The following is a 17,273-nucleotide window of genomic DNA, read 5'->3' as shown; positions in this document are numbered from 1 at the left end:
GAATGGTGAGTCAGTGTCCACTTAGCTGTGCCTAACTTGTCAAAACGATGTGGACTGTATCCTAGAAATGTAATATTTGTTGGGAATGTGAACTGCTAGGTGAATAGTTTCAATGCATACTATTCACATGTTGTGGGCTGTGGTTTTGAATATTGAACTGCTATGTATGCTGACTGAGCATATTGATATTTTGGGGTAACTTCAGTTGCATGCATTGTGGTGCTGGCAGGGGCTTTTTGTGTATGACTTCTTAGTGTTTTTTTTTTTTAATACAGTTTTTAAGATACAGAAGTTTCTGTTGTATCTTGGTTGTTTTCTGACTTGCACACTTTTAGAAAGTGGAGTACTTTAAGAAGAAAACTTCAAGTCTTAAATCTTCACATCCAGAGAAATGAAAATGTTATTCCATACGTATTTTGTGCCAGACCTTGTTCCGAGGTTTCTTGTCTGTCTTCTTGTGTGTGTAGGTTTTTTTTCTCTCCCACATTTTCCATTTTCTCCACTCCCCACCCCCCTCATCCTTTTTCCCCTCCTCCCCCTCCTGCCCCATTCCTTGATGTTCTCTGCATGCCAAATCTGCAGCAGTTTAGGGCCAGCAAAAGTGTGCGGCTGTACTGAATACAGGACATCAAGGAGTTTGCAGAGGTTTGGAAAGAAGTTTACATTACTTTTTAGTTGTGCTGCAGAAGTTGCTCTGAATGGAATTCCATTTCATTTAGATGGATTGCAGCTATAAAGGCTTAAAAGAAATGACTAAGGTAAATCATTTAGTTAAAGAGGAAAAATTAAGTAATTTTCACTGTATTTTTCAATTTGGGATTAGTATACCCGAATGATTTGTAGCCAGTGTGGATTAAATGGCCGGCTTTTATCAGAAGAAGCAGGTTGGTACCTATTGGTTTGTGGAGTTTACTCTGGGAAGGATTTTCTGGTAATTTTTTGGAAGAACGTTCCTTGTTTTATAATTCCATACACTTCAAATACAGACCAGTGTGAGTTGCTCTATTTTTAGAAGTAATTAAGCATGCCTCTTTTAAAAGCAAAACTCTTCAATTTATGATGTAAGAAAAGTTGAAAGAGCAGCATAGTTACACTAATATGCCATTGTAGCATGTTCCCATCCTGTCATCTGGAAAATTAAATCAGGTTACAGCATGGATTAACATCTAGACTTGTGAGGAGGGGAAGGTAGTGTCTTAAATGCCATGAAATTGAACAATGGGATTATACAGTTCACAGCTAATTTCACTATTCTTCTGTATTTGGCTTTTTGTTGAACAAGTTTCTGTAGGGAGAGGCAGTAACAGCTTTCAGGACTTGGAAACTTTCACATCTTTAGTAAAATACTAACAGTAATAACTTGAATATGGTTGAGTAATCACTACAGTGCTCTACATAATGTGTGTAGATGTGAGGTAGAATCTCTGCTACTAGAGGGAAGAACTAAATGCGTTAGCAGTGGAAACTGTATTCACCCAGTGTGGAATCAATGGTTTGTTTTATCCATTTGTTGTTAGTCTGTAAATGCATGGCAAGGAGTCAAAATGCCACTGTGACAATACCCAAGAGTTTTACTCTTGTATCACTGAGAAACAGCATTATCTTCTCTTACCTCTCTTCAGAATAAAATACATGATCAGTTACAAAGATTTCACATATTGTTCATAGAATAAGGAGTTCAGTAGTTTCCCTCAAAACCACCTCTTAAAATAGTTGCAAAGGAAACTGCTTCAAAACAACCATGTGATCCCTTTTATATGTGTTTTTCCTCACTGGCCCTCCCTAGAACAGGCTGTTGGTCGTGAGCCATAAGGGCTAGTGAATCTCCAGGCCTTTGGCCAGCCCAGGCCTTGTGGGCAGCAGCTGCTCTGTATGGAGCTGTATCCACTGGGAAGTGGATCCACTGTGATGAAGTGCTAGGTTGGTAAGTGAACCCACTCTGACTTCAGTGAAGTCACTCATGAATCTTAGGAAATTTATATGACATGCCATTGGTTTGAAAGCTTTTTAAAACTGAGTGTAAGCATTAGGAATAAAATTGGCTGTCTTAGCACCAGCAGTTTAATTGTAATTTGTGCTGTGTATGTACTGGACTTGTGCCTGTACAAGATGTGGAGATTGCAGATAAGATGGTGTGTTTTAGCTTTGTTTTGGAAAGCTGTTGTTTGCATACTTTCTGCTTTACACTTGTAACTTACAATTACTGGTGCTATCAACATTAATACATGGTTATTTTCTGGAGAAGTTTGTTGGTGCTTGCTTTCGGCAGAAACTGCATATCTTGTCATCTTTGGGAGCTGAAACTGCAGAATCAGATGTAATGAAAGATGAACAGGAGATACTAAGTTACGATCAACATACAAGTTCAACCTGTAGCACAACCTGAGTTCATGTTTTGGGGTTGGGAAAAGTTTAGTTTGAGAAGCAGCTCCATAATTCACGGGAGCTTCATAATTCATGGTTTCATCTTTGTTGTTAACTTTCACTTTGTTTGTCGGTTTGCAGTGTCGCCTTTCGCTGACCTCGGCTGAGCTTTTAATGCTTTATGACTTTATAGGTGACTGGTGCTCTGGAAACCTTCAAGCTCTGTTCTTCACTGTAACAACCCAAGAGATTGGGTAGGATTTTGGTCTTGTCCTTTCCTTATGTCAGCACATAGATTCCACTCTCCTGAACTTGAAAAATGTATTTTACATATTTACTTTGCCTATGGAATATCAAAGTAGGAAAATATTTGAAGATAATTTCATTAGAAAAGCTGTTAAGTACGTAGAATGACAGCATTCACTGTGTTTTGAGACAGTAAGAAACTGCAAAGGGTTTCTTACCATCTGTAGGAACTGTGGAGCTACAGCTGTTTGCAGGCAGTGTGCAAAACAAATTACTGTTAGTAAAAGTGTTTGAAGTTTTCAAGCTACTTTAGTTTTATAGGCAGAGTTGACAGTCAGTTATGTTCATGTCTTTACCAAGTATTTTGTATGAGTGCGGGAGTATGTTTTACTGATAGTAGTGGTGCTGCTTAAAGCTGAATTCTGAGTGCTTGGCAGAGCTCCCCTCTTGTATTTCCTCTGTTTCTGTGATTCTTGGTTTAGTGAGGGTGCTCCAGCTTCCTGGCTCTTCATGTAGTGGCCACAGAGAATTTAAATATAATTGTGAATATATGTAGGTAAGCGTAGTTGAAAACACCTTTCAAATGAACATAGGTTAACAGTGAAGAATGGGTAAAGTGATGAAGCTATAACAAGATGTGATGCAGTTTCTTTTTCCGTTGTGTAGTGTTTTCCAAATAAAGATACCAAAAGTTTAGTAAATATTCCCAGACCGTTTAAAAGCTGAAGTGATGGAGCTGATGCAACGGCAAATATAAAGTACTTGTAAAAACATGAGGAAGTGTGAACAGGTGGCTGCTAGGCACGATTTAAAGGTGGTTTTCTTAACTGTAGGGTTCCAGGTTATATGGATTAGCTATTCTGATGCTGTTACGAGATGTGTCATCAAAAGCAGACTGTATACAAACTGTATATCCAAACTGTATATTAAAGGCAGTTTGGCTTCTGAATGTATCATAACACCGAGCGCCATTTTTTGGATGAAAATGTAATTGTAGACTGTGTGCTTTCAGAACACGTTCATCTGGAACCTATAGAAACTGACTCAAGTGGGGACTCTAATCACATCTTTTCCTAAATTGCACTATGGCACTATTTAATCTGTTGGGTGAAATATGCTGTCTGCGTGAGGATATCAATTCACCAAAGCCCAGATTCAGGTGTTCATCAGTTGCTTGGTCTTGAAAGCAACCATAACTGCTTCAGTTGCTCGAAGTCTGCAGAGCACAGCAACCATCCAGCACATTCTCTCCTGTCTTCTTACTGTGTATGTTTTATTGTCTAATTTTAGAGAGGTAGAAATAATTTATCCTTTATGATGGAGATCAATAGACAAGCAAAAGTGGAATGGTACTAGTTAAGAGATATAAAAAAGACTATCTAATAGCAAAGTAAAATTCTGTGCTGATTTAGTTCCTCATTTCCTTAAAAAATGGTAAATGATAAAGTTCTGTGTATTTCAGTTTGTGTATGTATATTTATATTAACCTTGAAAGTAGATGGTCAATAGAAAGCATAGAGGTGGGGAATGTCAGTGTTGTGTGTCAGGCATCATTGCAGATTTCTAAAGTAATATGTACTTGGATTTGTAAACTTCTTTCCTTGATTGCTCTTTTTATGTGAAATCCTGAAAGCTTGGCCTCAAGCAGATAATTCTAAAAATACTTAAGAACATGCATCATGATAGGTGTTGCATACTTTCATCTTACCACTGATACTGTGCCTGCTTTGGTGAAATAGGAAACACTATTGTCCAGTTAGTTGTTAATTCCACTATCCAGACTGGTTTGCGTGTTTGGACACTGCTTAGCACGCTTACCTGCATAGAGATTTAAGAATTTTGAAGCAAAAGCTTTAAAAGGTGATCCCTCGCTTTGCATTACTACTTTGTTGCATTAAAGTAGAGGGTTTGCTGGTACACCTATGTAACTTTTGATATATTATGTATGTCTTTGTGTATAATGGCGGAATGTTAAAACTAAGTATCTGATTGTCTGGGAAAAGTTAAGTTCAGAAACTTACAAATGTATGGTTTTACTGTATTTCTAATGTGAAAAGAACAGACCTTAATAAAAAGCGTGCATCTGGTAGCAATGGAATTGCTCATCAACTAATTGATCACTAAAACAAGCTTTGCTGATGAGAAATGTAGGGTGGAACTAGTCTGAAATAACAGTGTAAGGTGTGTATGGCCTGAAAATGACTCTTTTTCCCTTCAAGCCTTAGCTACAGCAAAGTACAGCAGTAATTGAGCAGCAGAGGTGGGGTATGCAACCTCACTCCCTAAATAACGATCAGAATTTGTGAAAACAGTGTATCCAGTGAGCCAAGCATGGACAACTGGACCTGTCTGAGCACACAAAGGGTAGAAGCTGTTCAGGACACCAGCTGGTTTTTCCATGCATTGCACTTCATTCTGAACTCTTGTGTGATTGTTGTGTGGTTTGGGTTTTGTAATTAAAAAAAGTCATTTGTGGAATGGAGTCTGGCCTTCTCAGCTGTATTCCTTTGAAAAATGGATGGCTTTGAAGAGTTCCGCTTTAAATCGGTTGTCGTATAAATAATTTCGATGATGATACTCTGTTGTTTTATGAACATCTCTAATTAAATTTAAGGTAACTTCTCAGGGAATACTACCATGTTATTTATTCTGACAGCCAAAGGAATAAGGAGGCTGCATCAGTCTTGAATGCTTGCTAATCTGAAGCATTTAATGTTTGCTTGCCTGATGACAGAGGTTCCAGGGCTCTGTTAATTACCTCTTTCGATTTTAGGATAAGTACTTTTGTTTTCAGGGGAGCGCATCTTAGCATTTCTATAAAGTAATTCTGAGAGATTTATAATCTGGTATCACTGGAAACTACCAATGTTAACCAACACAGTGTTTGTAGCTGGCAAAAGTACTTATCCAATTAAACCAAAAATCTAAGTGCATTTGGTAACCATTTTCTGGTGACAAGCCTCACTGGCAAATTGCAGCCAGAAAGATATTGTACAAGGTAACTGCCTAAAGTTCAGTGTAGCACCAGGACATCTCTTATAAGATAACGTATCTATAATGATATATTTATATGTCTGTGTGTACATGCAAACATACACATGTATATTTGTGGTTTCGTGTGTTCTGTGTGTATGCTTTATGTGCAGTTTTTGTCTTTCTGGAGGAGGGTAAAGGGAGAGCCTTGAAAAGTCCTTCCCTGCTCTTATCAACACAGCAGCCTCAGCTGCCCTCCTTGGATCCCCTGCCAGGGTTGCTATCATCTTCTGATCAAATATTAATGTGTGATTCTCTGCTTGCTCACTAATCCAAAGCCAATTAATATTATCTGTCAATTATTTACAGATCCTGAGGTGCGGAGGCAATTCCCAGAGGGCTACAGTGACCAGGTTTGGAATGCGTAATTAATTTTTTACATGACAAAATTTATTTCAGGGTTGTTCAACATATTATTGCTGCTCTTTTTACTGAAAGAGATAAATGCATTCTTAGAAAGAAAAAGAAGCTGTAATTAGGAGCAGAAGGATAAAAACATTTTTACATGTAAAGCAGAGAAGGGAAGAATTTTGGAGCTCATAAGATTGTTTTACAATCTGGGTTTTACAAGCGAACATGAGAGCGGGAAGGAAAATTGATTAATAAATTTCACTTTTTGCCTTTAGGTGCCACAGCCTGCAGTTCATTTGGCAGTGCTCACTTCATTGTCTGAAAGGTTTATAGCTATATTTAACTGGGCACCTGGCATTGCAGCACATTCTAAAAAGTCTTGCCTGATCATGCAGTCTCTAGTCTGCTTGACAAAGATGGTTTAGAGATCCGAATATGCAGGTAGAGCACACAGGTATTTATCATTTAGCTTATACACAGATTGAATCTGGGATTTTTCACAGGTTTTCTAGCTGTCTTTGAAATCAGCAGCTTGAAGTTACCTTCTATTTTACTGTGTCTCATTAGATGCAGATTGGGCCAGGGGACAGAGATTAGGGAGAGGGGATTATTACTGTGCTGCCTGTAAGTGCTGTTGTTAGTGGTTGGGGTGACTCTACATTGGGGCTGGGGGCACAAGCTGATTCTTGCACCTTTATTTCTGGGAGGTACTGAAGTTATGGCATTGTGTAACTATTTAATAGAACCAAATTTTGCCTCAGTCAATGAGTTAGGGTCAGGAGAGCTGTTTTATTTCAGATCCTTTCCCTCTCATTGTGTAATACGAATTTTTGTGGCATTTAGACTAAAGCATTAAACAAGCTATTAGAAGTGATAGCTCATCAGGGCCAGAACAAGTGTTTTCATCTTTGGCTCTAATCACTCTATGCACTGGGACCTTGACCAGGGCTTCTGGCTGCTTTTGTAGTAGTAATAATATCTGTTTTCAAAGCAGCTGTTCAACTACCTGACTGCTTTTCACTGTAGTTTATTATTAGGACTTCTTTTACCCATGCAGTGTGGTATGGAACTAAACTCTGGGGGGACTACATCCTTATTGCCACTGTTGGTCAGTAATTTGTGAATAAATAGGTCCCATAGTTTGTATTTACACTATAGACCAACTACTTGTCAGCGCATTATAGCGTGTCATATTAGTCATATGTGAACTGGTGGTCCTCCAGAGCTGCTCCAGTCAACTGTGCCCATAATCAAGGTATTACAGGAGAGTCTTGTACATGAAATCGACTTAAAAAAATTCATAACGGTCTTTTTCCTTCTGCAACAAATGATTGGACTTGTGTAATAGTGCTATGAATATGCAAGACTGAATCAAACTGAGAGGAGCCACAGGCTCATATTTAATTCTTAAGATGTTCACCCAGTTGTAGTCAAGCCCCACAAAATACACAGTAGTGTGTTTGTGGGCATGGATTTTTAAATCATCACATCTTTTGCACATGGAAACTTAAAGGAAAGCAAAAGAAAGGAAGCCAAACTTCTCAAACTTAGTGTAGATTTTACAAACATTTCCCCCTTGATGCATAGAAGGAGTATTTTCTGTGTTAATAGCAGCTATATGTTCTCTAAAAGAACGTGTCCGGAGTTGACAGATGCAGATTTGAAAATCACTTATGAATATTCAGGTGAGCCAGAGGGAAAAAAAAATACAGAAAGGAAGAGCTACAGCCGTGTTTTTTCCTGATTAATGCAGGACTCTGAGAAATGTCAAGGCTGCAAATCAGTCATAGGTTTATTTCCTAAAAATTCTGGTTTATTGGGCTTTTATTTTAAGGGAAAAGTTTTGGAAGTGCTCAGGCACTGCAAATAAAGATACTTTGAAACCCTGGATTTTTCTGTGTGTATTCTGTATGCAAAAGAGAGCTATGATATGCATGTTAGTGCAGGCAAAAATTGTTTCGAGCAATCAAACATTTATGATTTAATCCATAAGGAATATTTGAGTTAAATCAACACAAGGTAAAGGAGTTATTAGTAAGGGGGGAGAGGAAGGGGAAAAAAAACCCACCTCAAGTTTTTTTTTATTCATCTAAACTATCAGTGCTTGTTTTTACATACACTGTATTTCCCATGTACCAGCACATCTGATCAGAGACCCTCGCTGCTGCTAGATGTTTTATTCTGTGTGTTCTTTGTACCTTACAGTAAAAGAATCTGTCACAAATTATTGTGCCTCACTGCTTTAGAAACTGAGAAAAAAGGGAGGTTAGATTGACATCTGTGACTGAATAATGATGACCAGCCTTTTGGCTCCCCTTGAGCCACAAAGCTAGCATTGCCTTTAGAGAGGAAAAAGGAGTAAGAAGAAAGGGGAGCGATAAAAGAGAGTTACAAATCTGTGGTCCCGGAGATGTATTACTGTTGGGCCAGTTGTCTGCGTGGTATGATAATCCATTTTGATCTTCTGTCTTAATTGTCTGCTAAAGACAAATGGGCAGTAAAAGTTCATCAGTTTCATCTTTTGCTTCTCATTTAGAGACAGAATAAATGATCCATCGCTACAGAAGAAACCTTTCTTTCTGACACGGAAGTAATGCAGACCCAACACATTTTATTAAAATATTTCTCCCTCATTATTTCAGTCCTCTCAGCTCTGATAGATCTTACTGTTTCATGAAAAATGTAATCTGAAATGTAAATAAGGGGTTTGATACAAAGTAAGGAAGTAATGAGCAGGCTAGCCACATTGTAGGAATTTTGATTGTAATTACTGACAGAGTGAATTCTGCATGTCCTGATTTTTTTCCCTCAAGTTATCTTTGACATGTTCAGACCACAATGACATCTATGGTTTAAATCTGTTAAATAACTGTATAACAGAATATTTTATAGAAAACGTCATAGACAAGGTATCTTAGGAGCCTTTCTAAGGGAAGAAAATGCTAATGATTGCTCCAGGCCACTTGAAATGGTTAAAACTAGGGGGCTTTTTTGAATGGCAGGAGGGGGGCTGAAGTAATCTGGAGATATACATTTTTAAATATAAGAGCATATTAACTTGTTAGGGGGTTTTATAATAGCTTTTAAGAATAAAATGTGTGTTTATGTATATGTGATTGTACCTAACATGAAATACAGTAATTGTTGGCATTACAAACAGCAGTTTTTCAGTGCTAGCTTTTTAGCAGTGGTCTCACAATTCGAAACAGATGAGAGCTCTCAGTTATTCTTTATAAAATGCAGTCACTGTGGATGGAAGTATCCTTTAAAAAAAATAGTCAACAGTCTAAAAGGAAAATCCTTGTGTATTACCACATTTGCTGGTTTGGGTTTGTAATAAAGCTGTAGTAATGAAGTTCTGTTTTTGTAGGTGAAATTCTCTGCTATTGGAATATTATAAACACCAACCTATGGACAAGTTGCTTTACCCTTACTACTGTATGAATTTTGGCTCTCCACTGCTTTGAAGATGAATCCCAAGATTAATAGCTATCCTAGGCTCATTTTAATATGAGGAAGTTTGTTGTAGATATATGAACTTTTCTCAGGAACAGTGTTTCAGCAGAGAGTTGATGTATAAATATATGAAAACAGTCAAACAATTAGTGAGAAGTGTGGCAGGAATTACACGACTTTGTAAAATGCAATTTATTTTTATCATGTTTTTTTTGGGTAGTACATCGTTCAGTTCCTTGCTGGTTTAATCTTTATAGCTCATCTGGAAGGGAAAGAAAAACTGATGTGATAGTTCCCATTTGTGAGCTGCTTCAAGTGGGTATGATGGCTCCTCTATAATTTGATGAACTATTGTATATATCAGTTAATTACTACAAGAATGACTGAGGTCTGCATGCTTGCAAGCTGGTACTTATGCAGATTGCTACTTCTATTCTGCTGGTAATTTTTCTTTCCACTGGCATTGAGACCAAGTTTATAATGAAACCAGCAATCTTTGTACATTTATAGATAAACTATAAAACTTTTATGGCAGTCTTTATATAGAAACTAATGGTCTGTCTTGTACAAAGTCTGTGAGCATTGTAGAAACACTGCACACAGGGAAAAATAAAAAGCACCCTTTCTTTTGTCATTGTAAGAGTTGTGTGATTGGAGAGTATTTATGCAGTGCTGGCCATAAATGAACCATAAACCCCCTATCTTGCAAAATCCTTCTGTGCTAAGCAGACTTAGTTGCTTAAACAGGGCTGATTGTTACCCATTTTGATATTTCCAAATTGCACATAGTATTCTTAGTATAAAGTTTTTGCGTTGCAGGTTGCATACACTGCATGATAAAACTGGTCTCAAGTAATTTAACATAATAGCTGTCCGTTCAAAAGTAGATGAAGAAGTTGCATTGGAAAAGTTAAGTCATTTAGAAAATCTAGAAAAGCAGTTGTAGTGTTCTGAAAGGCACTTTATAGTAAATCCAAGGCAGTGTAAACAGTAAATATATGAAGTATTTGATACTTCTGAAGCATTTGATACTCCCAGTTTGTATAGAGCCATCATACTGCTTTCATAGAGGGAGGCATTTAAAGTGAAAGCCTAATAAAACTTAATGTAGGACAATTATAAACAGTTTCCTCGTACAGTGACCCCTATTGACTAGGTAGTGTGAATGGAAACCTTTGTATGGGGGAGGCGAGCACTCTGTGTAATGTGTAAGGAGATCACCTTATACTTCATGTGCAGATAGTACAGCTGCTGTTTCACTGAACCGTTCTGGAGGCAACTTACCCCATGAGGACAAAGCTGGGTTCTTTGGCTCAAGTCCTGAGAGATAGTGGGTGGGACTAAACCGTGGGCTTTGTACAGCAGAGTGTTTTCTGAATTCAGAGTATTTTTCTAGACCAGTTGTATATCCTTTAATATAGGAAGTGAAGAAAATAGCCATTCCTTGTTTACTCTCTCTTATTCTATCATCCTTGTGTACATTACAAGCTGCTTTTTCATTATATTTTCTTTAGACCAGGTACGTGAGAGGTCAGTATACATATTTCTATTTATGCCTTTCATTTGCTTCTCTAGTATAATTTAATTGCAGAACCTCTTCAAATCTAATGTCTTTGTGTATGTACTAGTGTCTACTATCCTTGTTCTAAGTCTATTACAAGAGTTGCAAACTTTGAGGAATACATGAAAAGATTTCCATCTTAATAGAACCCTTGACATAATCTTTTCATTGAAGTTCCATTTTAGAATTGAAGTTAGTAAATCTAAGGGTTATAGTAAAGTATTTTTATGATGAGAGAAGTCAGCCAGAGTATATATTCAACAGTCTAAGAATAGCTGTTTCTAGTAATCCATCAGATCTGCGCAGAATTTCACGTAGCATCATAGCGTTCTAGGTTTCTTTATTTTTGTGTGTTTTACTGCTACTTGGTGACTGGCTGCAAAAATCACTACAGTGGGTTTGTGCAGAGCAAAATAGTGAGTCTCTGTAAGTATCCCTGTAAAAAGTTAGTCCTGAAGTCTAAGGCATGTGCAGTGAGAAAGTACTCAAAACTATTTCTTTCTCTTCTTTGTCTTTAAGCTAGTGCTCAAAGTAGCTACTCCATTTGCTCCTGTCTCTGGAAGAGCTGAGGTTGGAGACTCTCTTTCCTCAGCTTGTTGCATCATTAATTGAATGTTTTTCCAGCTATGATATCTCTGTTTCAGGAATCCTGGTGCAGGGCAGCAGTGGTAAAAGTACAGAAAACAAATAGTAATTAATGGCCAGTTGATCTTTTGAAGGAGTCCAGGAAGTGACTTGATTTTGGCCTGAGAATACCTGAGGTGATGTTGGACCCTGAGGTCTTTGTGTGAAAGCCATGTCAAAAACTGGTGTCCGGAGCTGGAAAGATTCTGAATAGAAATAGAGGAATAATTGGGTTCAAGCCACTTCCTATACAATTTCAGTTTTCTTTCATGTAAAATTGGAATCAGTTTTGGAAGTTCGATAAACACAATCTGATTTCACCACAAATTATTCAGCTCAGTGCAGATATTAGTGGATACAATCGTATGGCCTTTGTTACACAAGAGGTCACACCAGATGATCATAATGGTCCCTTCTGGCCTTCAAAATCTGTGAATATATGAATAATTGAAAACCTGTCCTGCCAACCCTTGTTCCTTGAGGTAGTCATATTGAAATCCTGTGGGACTACTCGTGTGAGTAAAGGTTGTGGGATCAGGCCTGAAGCGAGAAATCATTATCACTTATGTTTAAATTTATCGATAAAACTAAAATATTCACTTCAGGTAAAAAGATGGGTTTCTTCCAAATGTGAGGTGCTTGTGTGGTAATATCCTGCTTTGGCTCATTAAGCCAGTCCTTGTCAAATAGTTTTAAAAGTTGTCTTGCTTCAGTCTCCTGAACCATTCAGTTCTGTACTGGTGCTACCAACCAATTCAGAAACAATTTCAAAAATACTGTGTAGAATCTTATAAGAAACATCTTTGGTTTGTTTAAAAATAAAATTAAATTCAAGGGCCTAAACACATGGTGAGTATAGGCATAGTAAAACCACTGCCAACACATCTCAATGCAGGTAGCGGTCTTCCTCGCTGTGGCTGATGATGTTGATGTTTGCTTGTACAGGAATACTGGGATGTACTGTCCTTTGCAAACAGTAGGACTTAGTTTGAAACATGATTACAGTAAGTGTCAGCAGGTAAGTGGTGTGTCATCCAGGTTGGAGTTAATGTGTCAGTCTCAGGTGTGCCATGCCTTTGTATGAACATTCATAAAGCAGTTCATTTCTCAGGTGACTGACTAGAGATCAGTTTTAAATCAAGAGTTTAGCGGATGGGATGACTTAGTTATTCAGCTGAAAAATCTGAGTAGCTGATGACTAAGACAATTCTGGAAACTATGCTACGAAATGAGCATTGATAATGCTGCTGCCTCGCAGCTTTCCTCCCCCTTAACATGTTTTCTGTTGCTTCTTTAATGTAGCTGTACTCTTTTAACAAAGTAAGGAGCATGTTTGTTTTGTAGCTCCTAAAGTAGTCATTAATGCTTCGAAGTTTCCCGAGCACATAGAGGAGAAAACAGTTTTTCAGATTCTTGCTCTTGTGACTTGGCTGCCCATACCCCAGTACATTAAAAAAGGTGCTAAAGAAGCCAAAGCTGTACTGGATGTGCTGTAAAGACAAAAAGCAAGTGGGAAATTAAAGCGTGTGTGTGTGTATATATATAAATAATATATATACAATATATATATAATATATATATAATATATAATATATAAATAATATATATACAATATATATAAATAATAATATATAAATAAAATATATATATATATATGTTATTTGAGAGCATTCTGTGGCATGTAAAAGAGCATCAAAACAGCCAAAACACCTTGTGCTTTGTTACTGAAATGGACCGGTTTATGTTCCTGTATTCAGGTGCTGGTGCATGAACAGGGTGTGAAAGGGAGTTCCTGGAGATTGTAGTCCTTTCATTTGTGTTGATTTCCAAGGGGGCAGGAGATTTCCATGACTTACTCTTGACAGCAGAGGGACTTCCTAGAGTTTGGGTTTGAGGTGATATGGGTGGAAATAAAACTTTTGGGGATTTTTCTAACCAGAGAGTCTTGGTGTGTGTCATACTTTAAAGTAGACATGACCTTTTATTAGCTCCACACCTCCCACCCCCAGGTGATGAACTGCAAGATCACATAACCTGTGCATTCTTCTCAGGAGGAGGGATTGTATATCAAAATATTGTTCCCCATGAAGTCAGGTGGTGATGGTGTTTCTTCAGTAATAACAAGTATTCAGTTGTAGTCAGATGCATGGTTCTGAAAACCTTGTGCCGTCTGTGGAGGAGAGAGTGTAGGGGTGGAGTGCCCTGTAGAATACACGATGTGGAAGATGTGTGTAGGAGCACTGGTGAACACATGAGTTCACTGTAAGTGGTAGATGTACTGAATTCCATGTTTTAGTATAACACAGCAAAATAATAGAATTCATGTTCTAGAAGGTTTGTATTTTTTAATACCTTGCTTAGTTGTAAAACAAAACCAGCCTATAAGAGTGTGTATAACTGGAATTTTGACTTTCTTACATATTTTGATTTCCTGGTACTGCGTTTCCTCACAGCCATCGTCACGTTGTTGGCATATTTGCTGTTAGTTTTGGTATAACTTCTGAACAATTTCATAAATATATAGTGCAAAGCATTTAGATTGCATGATGCCTGAACTGAATTTTCCAAGTTGCTTTGCAGGCATTATTCCCTATTCTTTTCTTAATTTATTTTAAAGGAGTGGTTGCAAAGTAGCCTGAAAAGAAGGATTTGTTTGTGATTGATAGATGACAATAACTGATATTCACATACACAAATTCTCATGTGTGTCTGGGCAGCAGCATAGAACTGATAACATATTATGGAGAAAAGTTGGAAATGTTTCTGTGTTAACCCAGGGAAGTCCAAATTTCTTAGCTTTATACTTGGAAGGCTTCAGTTTCTAAGTTCAGTCATCTCTGGGCCTATCTACTGTCTTTTCTCCAAATAAAAACTGCTTTCCACTGCTAATGAGTGTTTTTGTAGCTTTCAGGGTTTTGATTGTAATTCTCTAGCATATTCTTGTATTTGAAAATCTAAAAGTTCTGAAAATACTGATGAATTTGAAAGCTGTATCCTCTTACAGCCTTCAGGTGTCTCAGGTGATCACTGACTCCTTCTTGTCTTTGCCAAGTTCTTCCCCTTGGGGTGCTGATGTCCTTACCGTGTATCATCATTTTTTCCTTCTTGAGAGAGTTCTCAGGTAGCTGTGATGGGAATGCAGGTTTGAGGGACCTGTCTGAGGGAATACCTGTCTGAGGGACAAATACTCCTGAATTTTAAAAGCTGGTCAGCCCTTTGGGATAGTTGGTTTGTTCTATTTCCTCACCCACAGGAAGCAGGTAATACCTGCGTAACTGAGTTGGTAAATAGCTTCATTAGTGACTAGCTTTAAGACTCTTCCACAGCAGCATGTTCTTCTCTCAGCAGGAAGGAGGATCTTGGTCATTGCTATTAAAAGACTTTAGTGAGAAGGCAAATCCATGAATTGTATCAGTTTTTGGTGCTTGATAATACTGTGTAGGTATATCCATGCCATTTTTCTTAGCAGTCTTATTTTAATTTTTAGGTAACAATTCTAAACATGTTCTTCTGTTTTCTTTTAGGTGCAATAGAATGAGGGAACTGTTTTTCTCATTACTTCTCAGGAATTATGTATTGTTGGTTAGGATTCTCAGTCTGTAGCTTATTTCCTGCTAAGGATGTCACTAATGGAGAATTTATGATATGGAATGACTAACAGAATTCAGTACATGCTCTAATATTCTCTTTGGTAACCAGTGCAGGAAGGAATTAGTCTGTTATTCTCATACTTTTTAACACTTGGAATTTCTGTGAAATGGCTTAATTTTACAGTGGGAGATAGTAGAATTTCTGTGATATGAACATGACAGGGAGGTGCTGCTCAAGTTTTGCTTTGCACAAAGGCAGAGAAGCTGGTGGTGGCAAAATCTTAACCTTGGTTTCTTAACCATAAAATTCTGCTGCTGTCTTTATTTTGGCAGTTTTCAACATTCCAAGTTTTTCACATTGTTTTTCCCAAGCACTGGACAGGAGTTGTTTTTTAGCAATATTTGCTATTCATTGAACTCAGTTTTTTGTTTTTCTTTTGGGGTGTTTTGCTGGGTGTTTATTTATAACATCCCAGCGATTATTTGCTCCTTTAAATTCGTTTCCCATCTGTTGTGCCTGGGTGCTGCAGAAGCATGTATGAGAATTTGCACCCAGCTCTTGGAGATTACAATCTTTAAAAGCCCAAAGTAGTGTTTTTTCTTTCTGCCCCTTGAAGAATGGGTAGAACCTCCTGTGGGAGCTGAACTACAATGCAGATTTATAAAGGTGTAATGGAGTTACATGGGTGGGATTTGATTTTCGGTTTTAATTTATGTTTGGAGCTCTGGCCCTTTTCTTAACCTGTTTGTGTAAATGAATTCCTGAGGTTTGCATTGCCTGCTTATGGTAAAGCTCAAATCTGGCCCAGTCTTGTTGTATGACTGAAAATCCAATTGGAATAGTGCCGTCATAATAGTCTCCTGTGATCATAAAGTTCGTATTTGATAAACAGAGCTCATTTAGCAGATGCTGCTTTAGAGTATTTACTTGCATATATTTTTAAGGAGATTGGGCAGTGGAAGCTACAGGAGTGATTAACAAAGCGTTATCTCGCCCATTTATGTAAACAGGGTATTTCTTTTGTGAAGGTGTCTTGTTAACTACCCGTTGCAGACCTTTATTGGTGCTTCTTGAATAATTTGTTTAAACTATGCAGTACAGATTCCTTATTTTAGCACTAAGACTTACAAAGGCTTCTTTTAGCAGCCTTTAATTTTGTACTTATGTATGTGACATAGCCTGTGGCTGTGATCTCTACTGTGAATCTGCAGTTGTTTTGGGATGAAAGAAGAAGGCAGCTGGAAACTCAGTAGCTACATCTAGCTGTCTACCTAGAGAAGGCCTTGATTTCAAGTTTATCTAAACAAGCTCGACTAATCCCAACTATCTAGGGGGATCCACTGTCAAAACAAGCAGCATGGCCCTAAGGCAAACACAACCATACAGAAATGAAGGCTGGGACTTCCAATACTCCAATGACTGCATACTGGAGGCTTTTTTTCCTGAAAGAGAGTAAGAGAGGTAGCATTTGCATAATGCCTTTTCATCGGAAACTTTTGGAAAGCTGACAGAGGTCCAGCTTATAGCTCTGTAGCCACAATACAGAGTCTATAGGAGAATCCTTGAATGACCTAACCATATTGAAAGAAAAAATGAAAGCATCGAAGTATAGCCAAGTGAGTGTGGAAAAGAGGGCTGCTGCATTGTCTAACATCTGCTCTACTTCTCGTTAGTTTTGTTCTTTGGTATTCTATGTGGACTTTGGAGAAACCTAAGACAGCCTAACATGAATCCTATAATCTTCCTTCTGAATATTTATGTAGTGTGCCAGCCTCTAAGCTGTCCTTTGCATCTTCCTACTTCCCCCTCATTTTCATGCTCTCAAATGAGGCCAACATTTCAAAAGCTAAATAAATGTTTGTGAATGTTTATAAAAGATTTGCATAAATTTGTCCTTGTTTGACAAAGATCACTTTTTTCTTATGCCAGTTCTGAAATTTTTTAAAGGTTTCAGTGCTTGTCTTGACAACAAAGTCCTGCCTCAGAGAACAATGATTGCTGATTAAGTGGGTATGCAGGGGTAGCTGAATAGAGCATTTGAGGCGAC

At 37.8% G+C, this 17,273-nt stretch overlaps 1 protein-coding gene across 6 annotated transcripts in view; it reads left to right on the top strand.

Annotated features, from left to right (window-relative positions):
* Nucleotides 1–17,273, top strand: part of DENND1A (DENN domain containing 1A) — a 189,819-nt gene that overhangs the window by 26,611 nt on the left and 145,935 nt on the right. For all 6 annotated transcript variants that reach the window (XM_061476666.1, XM_061476663.1, XM_061476665.1 and 3 more), the window contains exon 3: nt 5,953–5,996. In XM_061476666.1, coding sequence (XP_061332650.1) covers nt 5,953–5,996 — 44 coding nt within the window. The remainder of the gene's footprint in view (nt 1–5,952; nt 5,997–17,273) is intronic.

Source organism: Pezoporus flaviventris, unplaced genomic scaffold (assembly GCF_033815535.1).
Source record: "Pezoporus flaviventris isolate CSIRO_AGI_PZ_B2104156 unplaced genomic scaffold, CSIRO_AGI_Pfla_v1 ptg000097l, whole genome shotgun sequence".
Taxonomy (NCBI): domain Eukaryota; kingdom Metazoa; phylum Chordata; class Aves; order Psittaciformes; family Psittacidae; genus Pezoporus; species Pezoporus flaviventris.
This window is presented reverse-complemented; position numbering and strand designations above follow the sequence as displayed.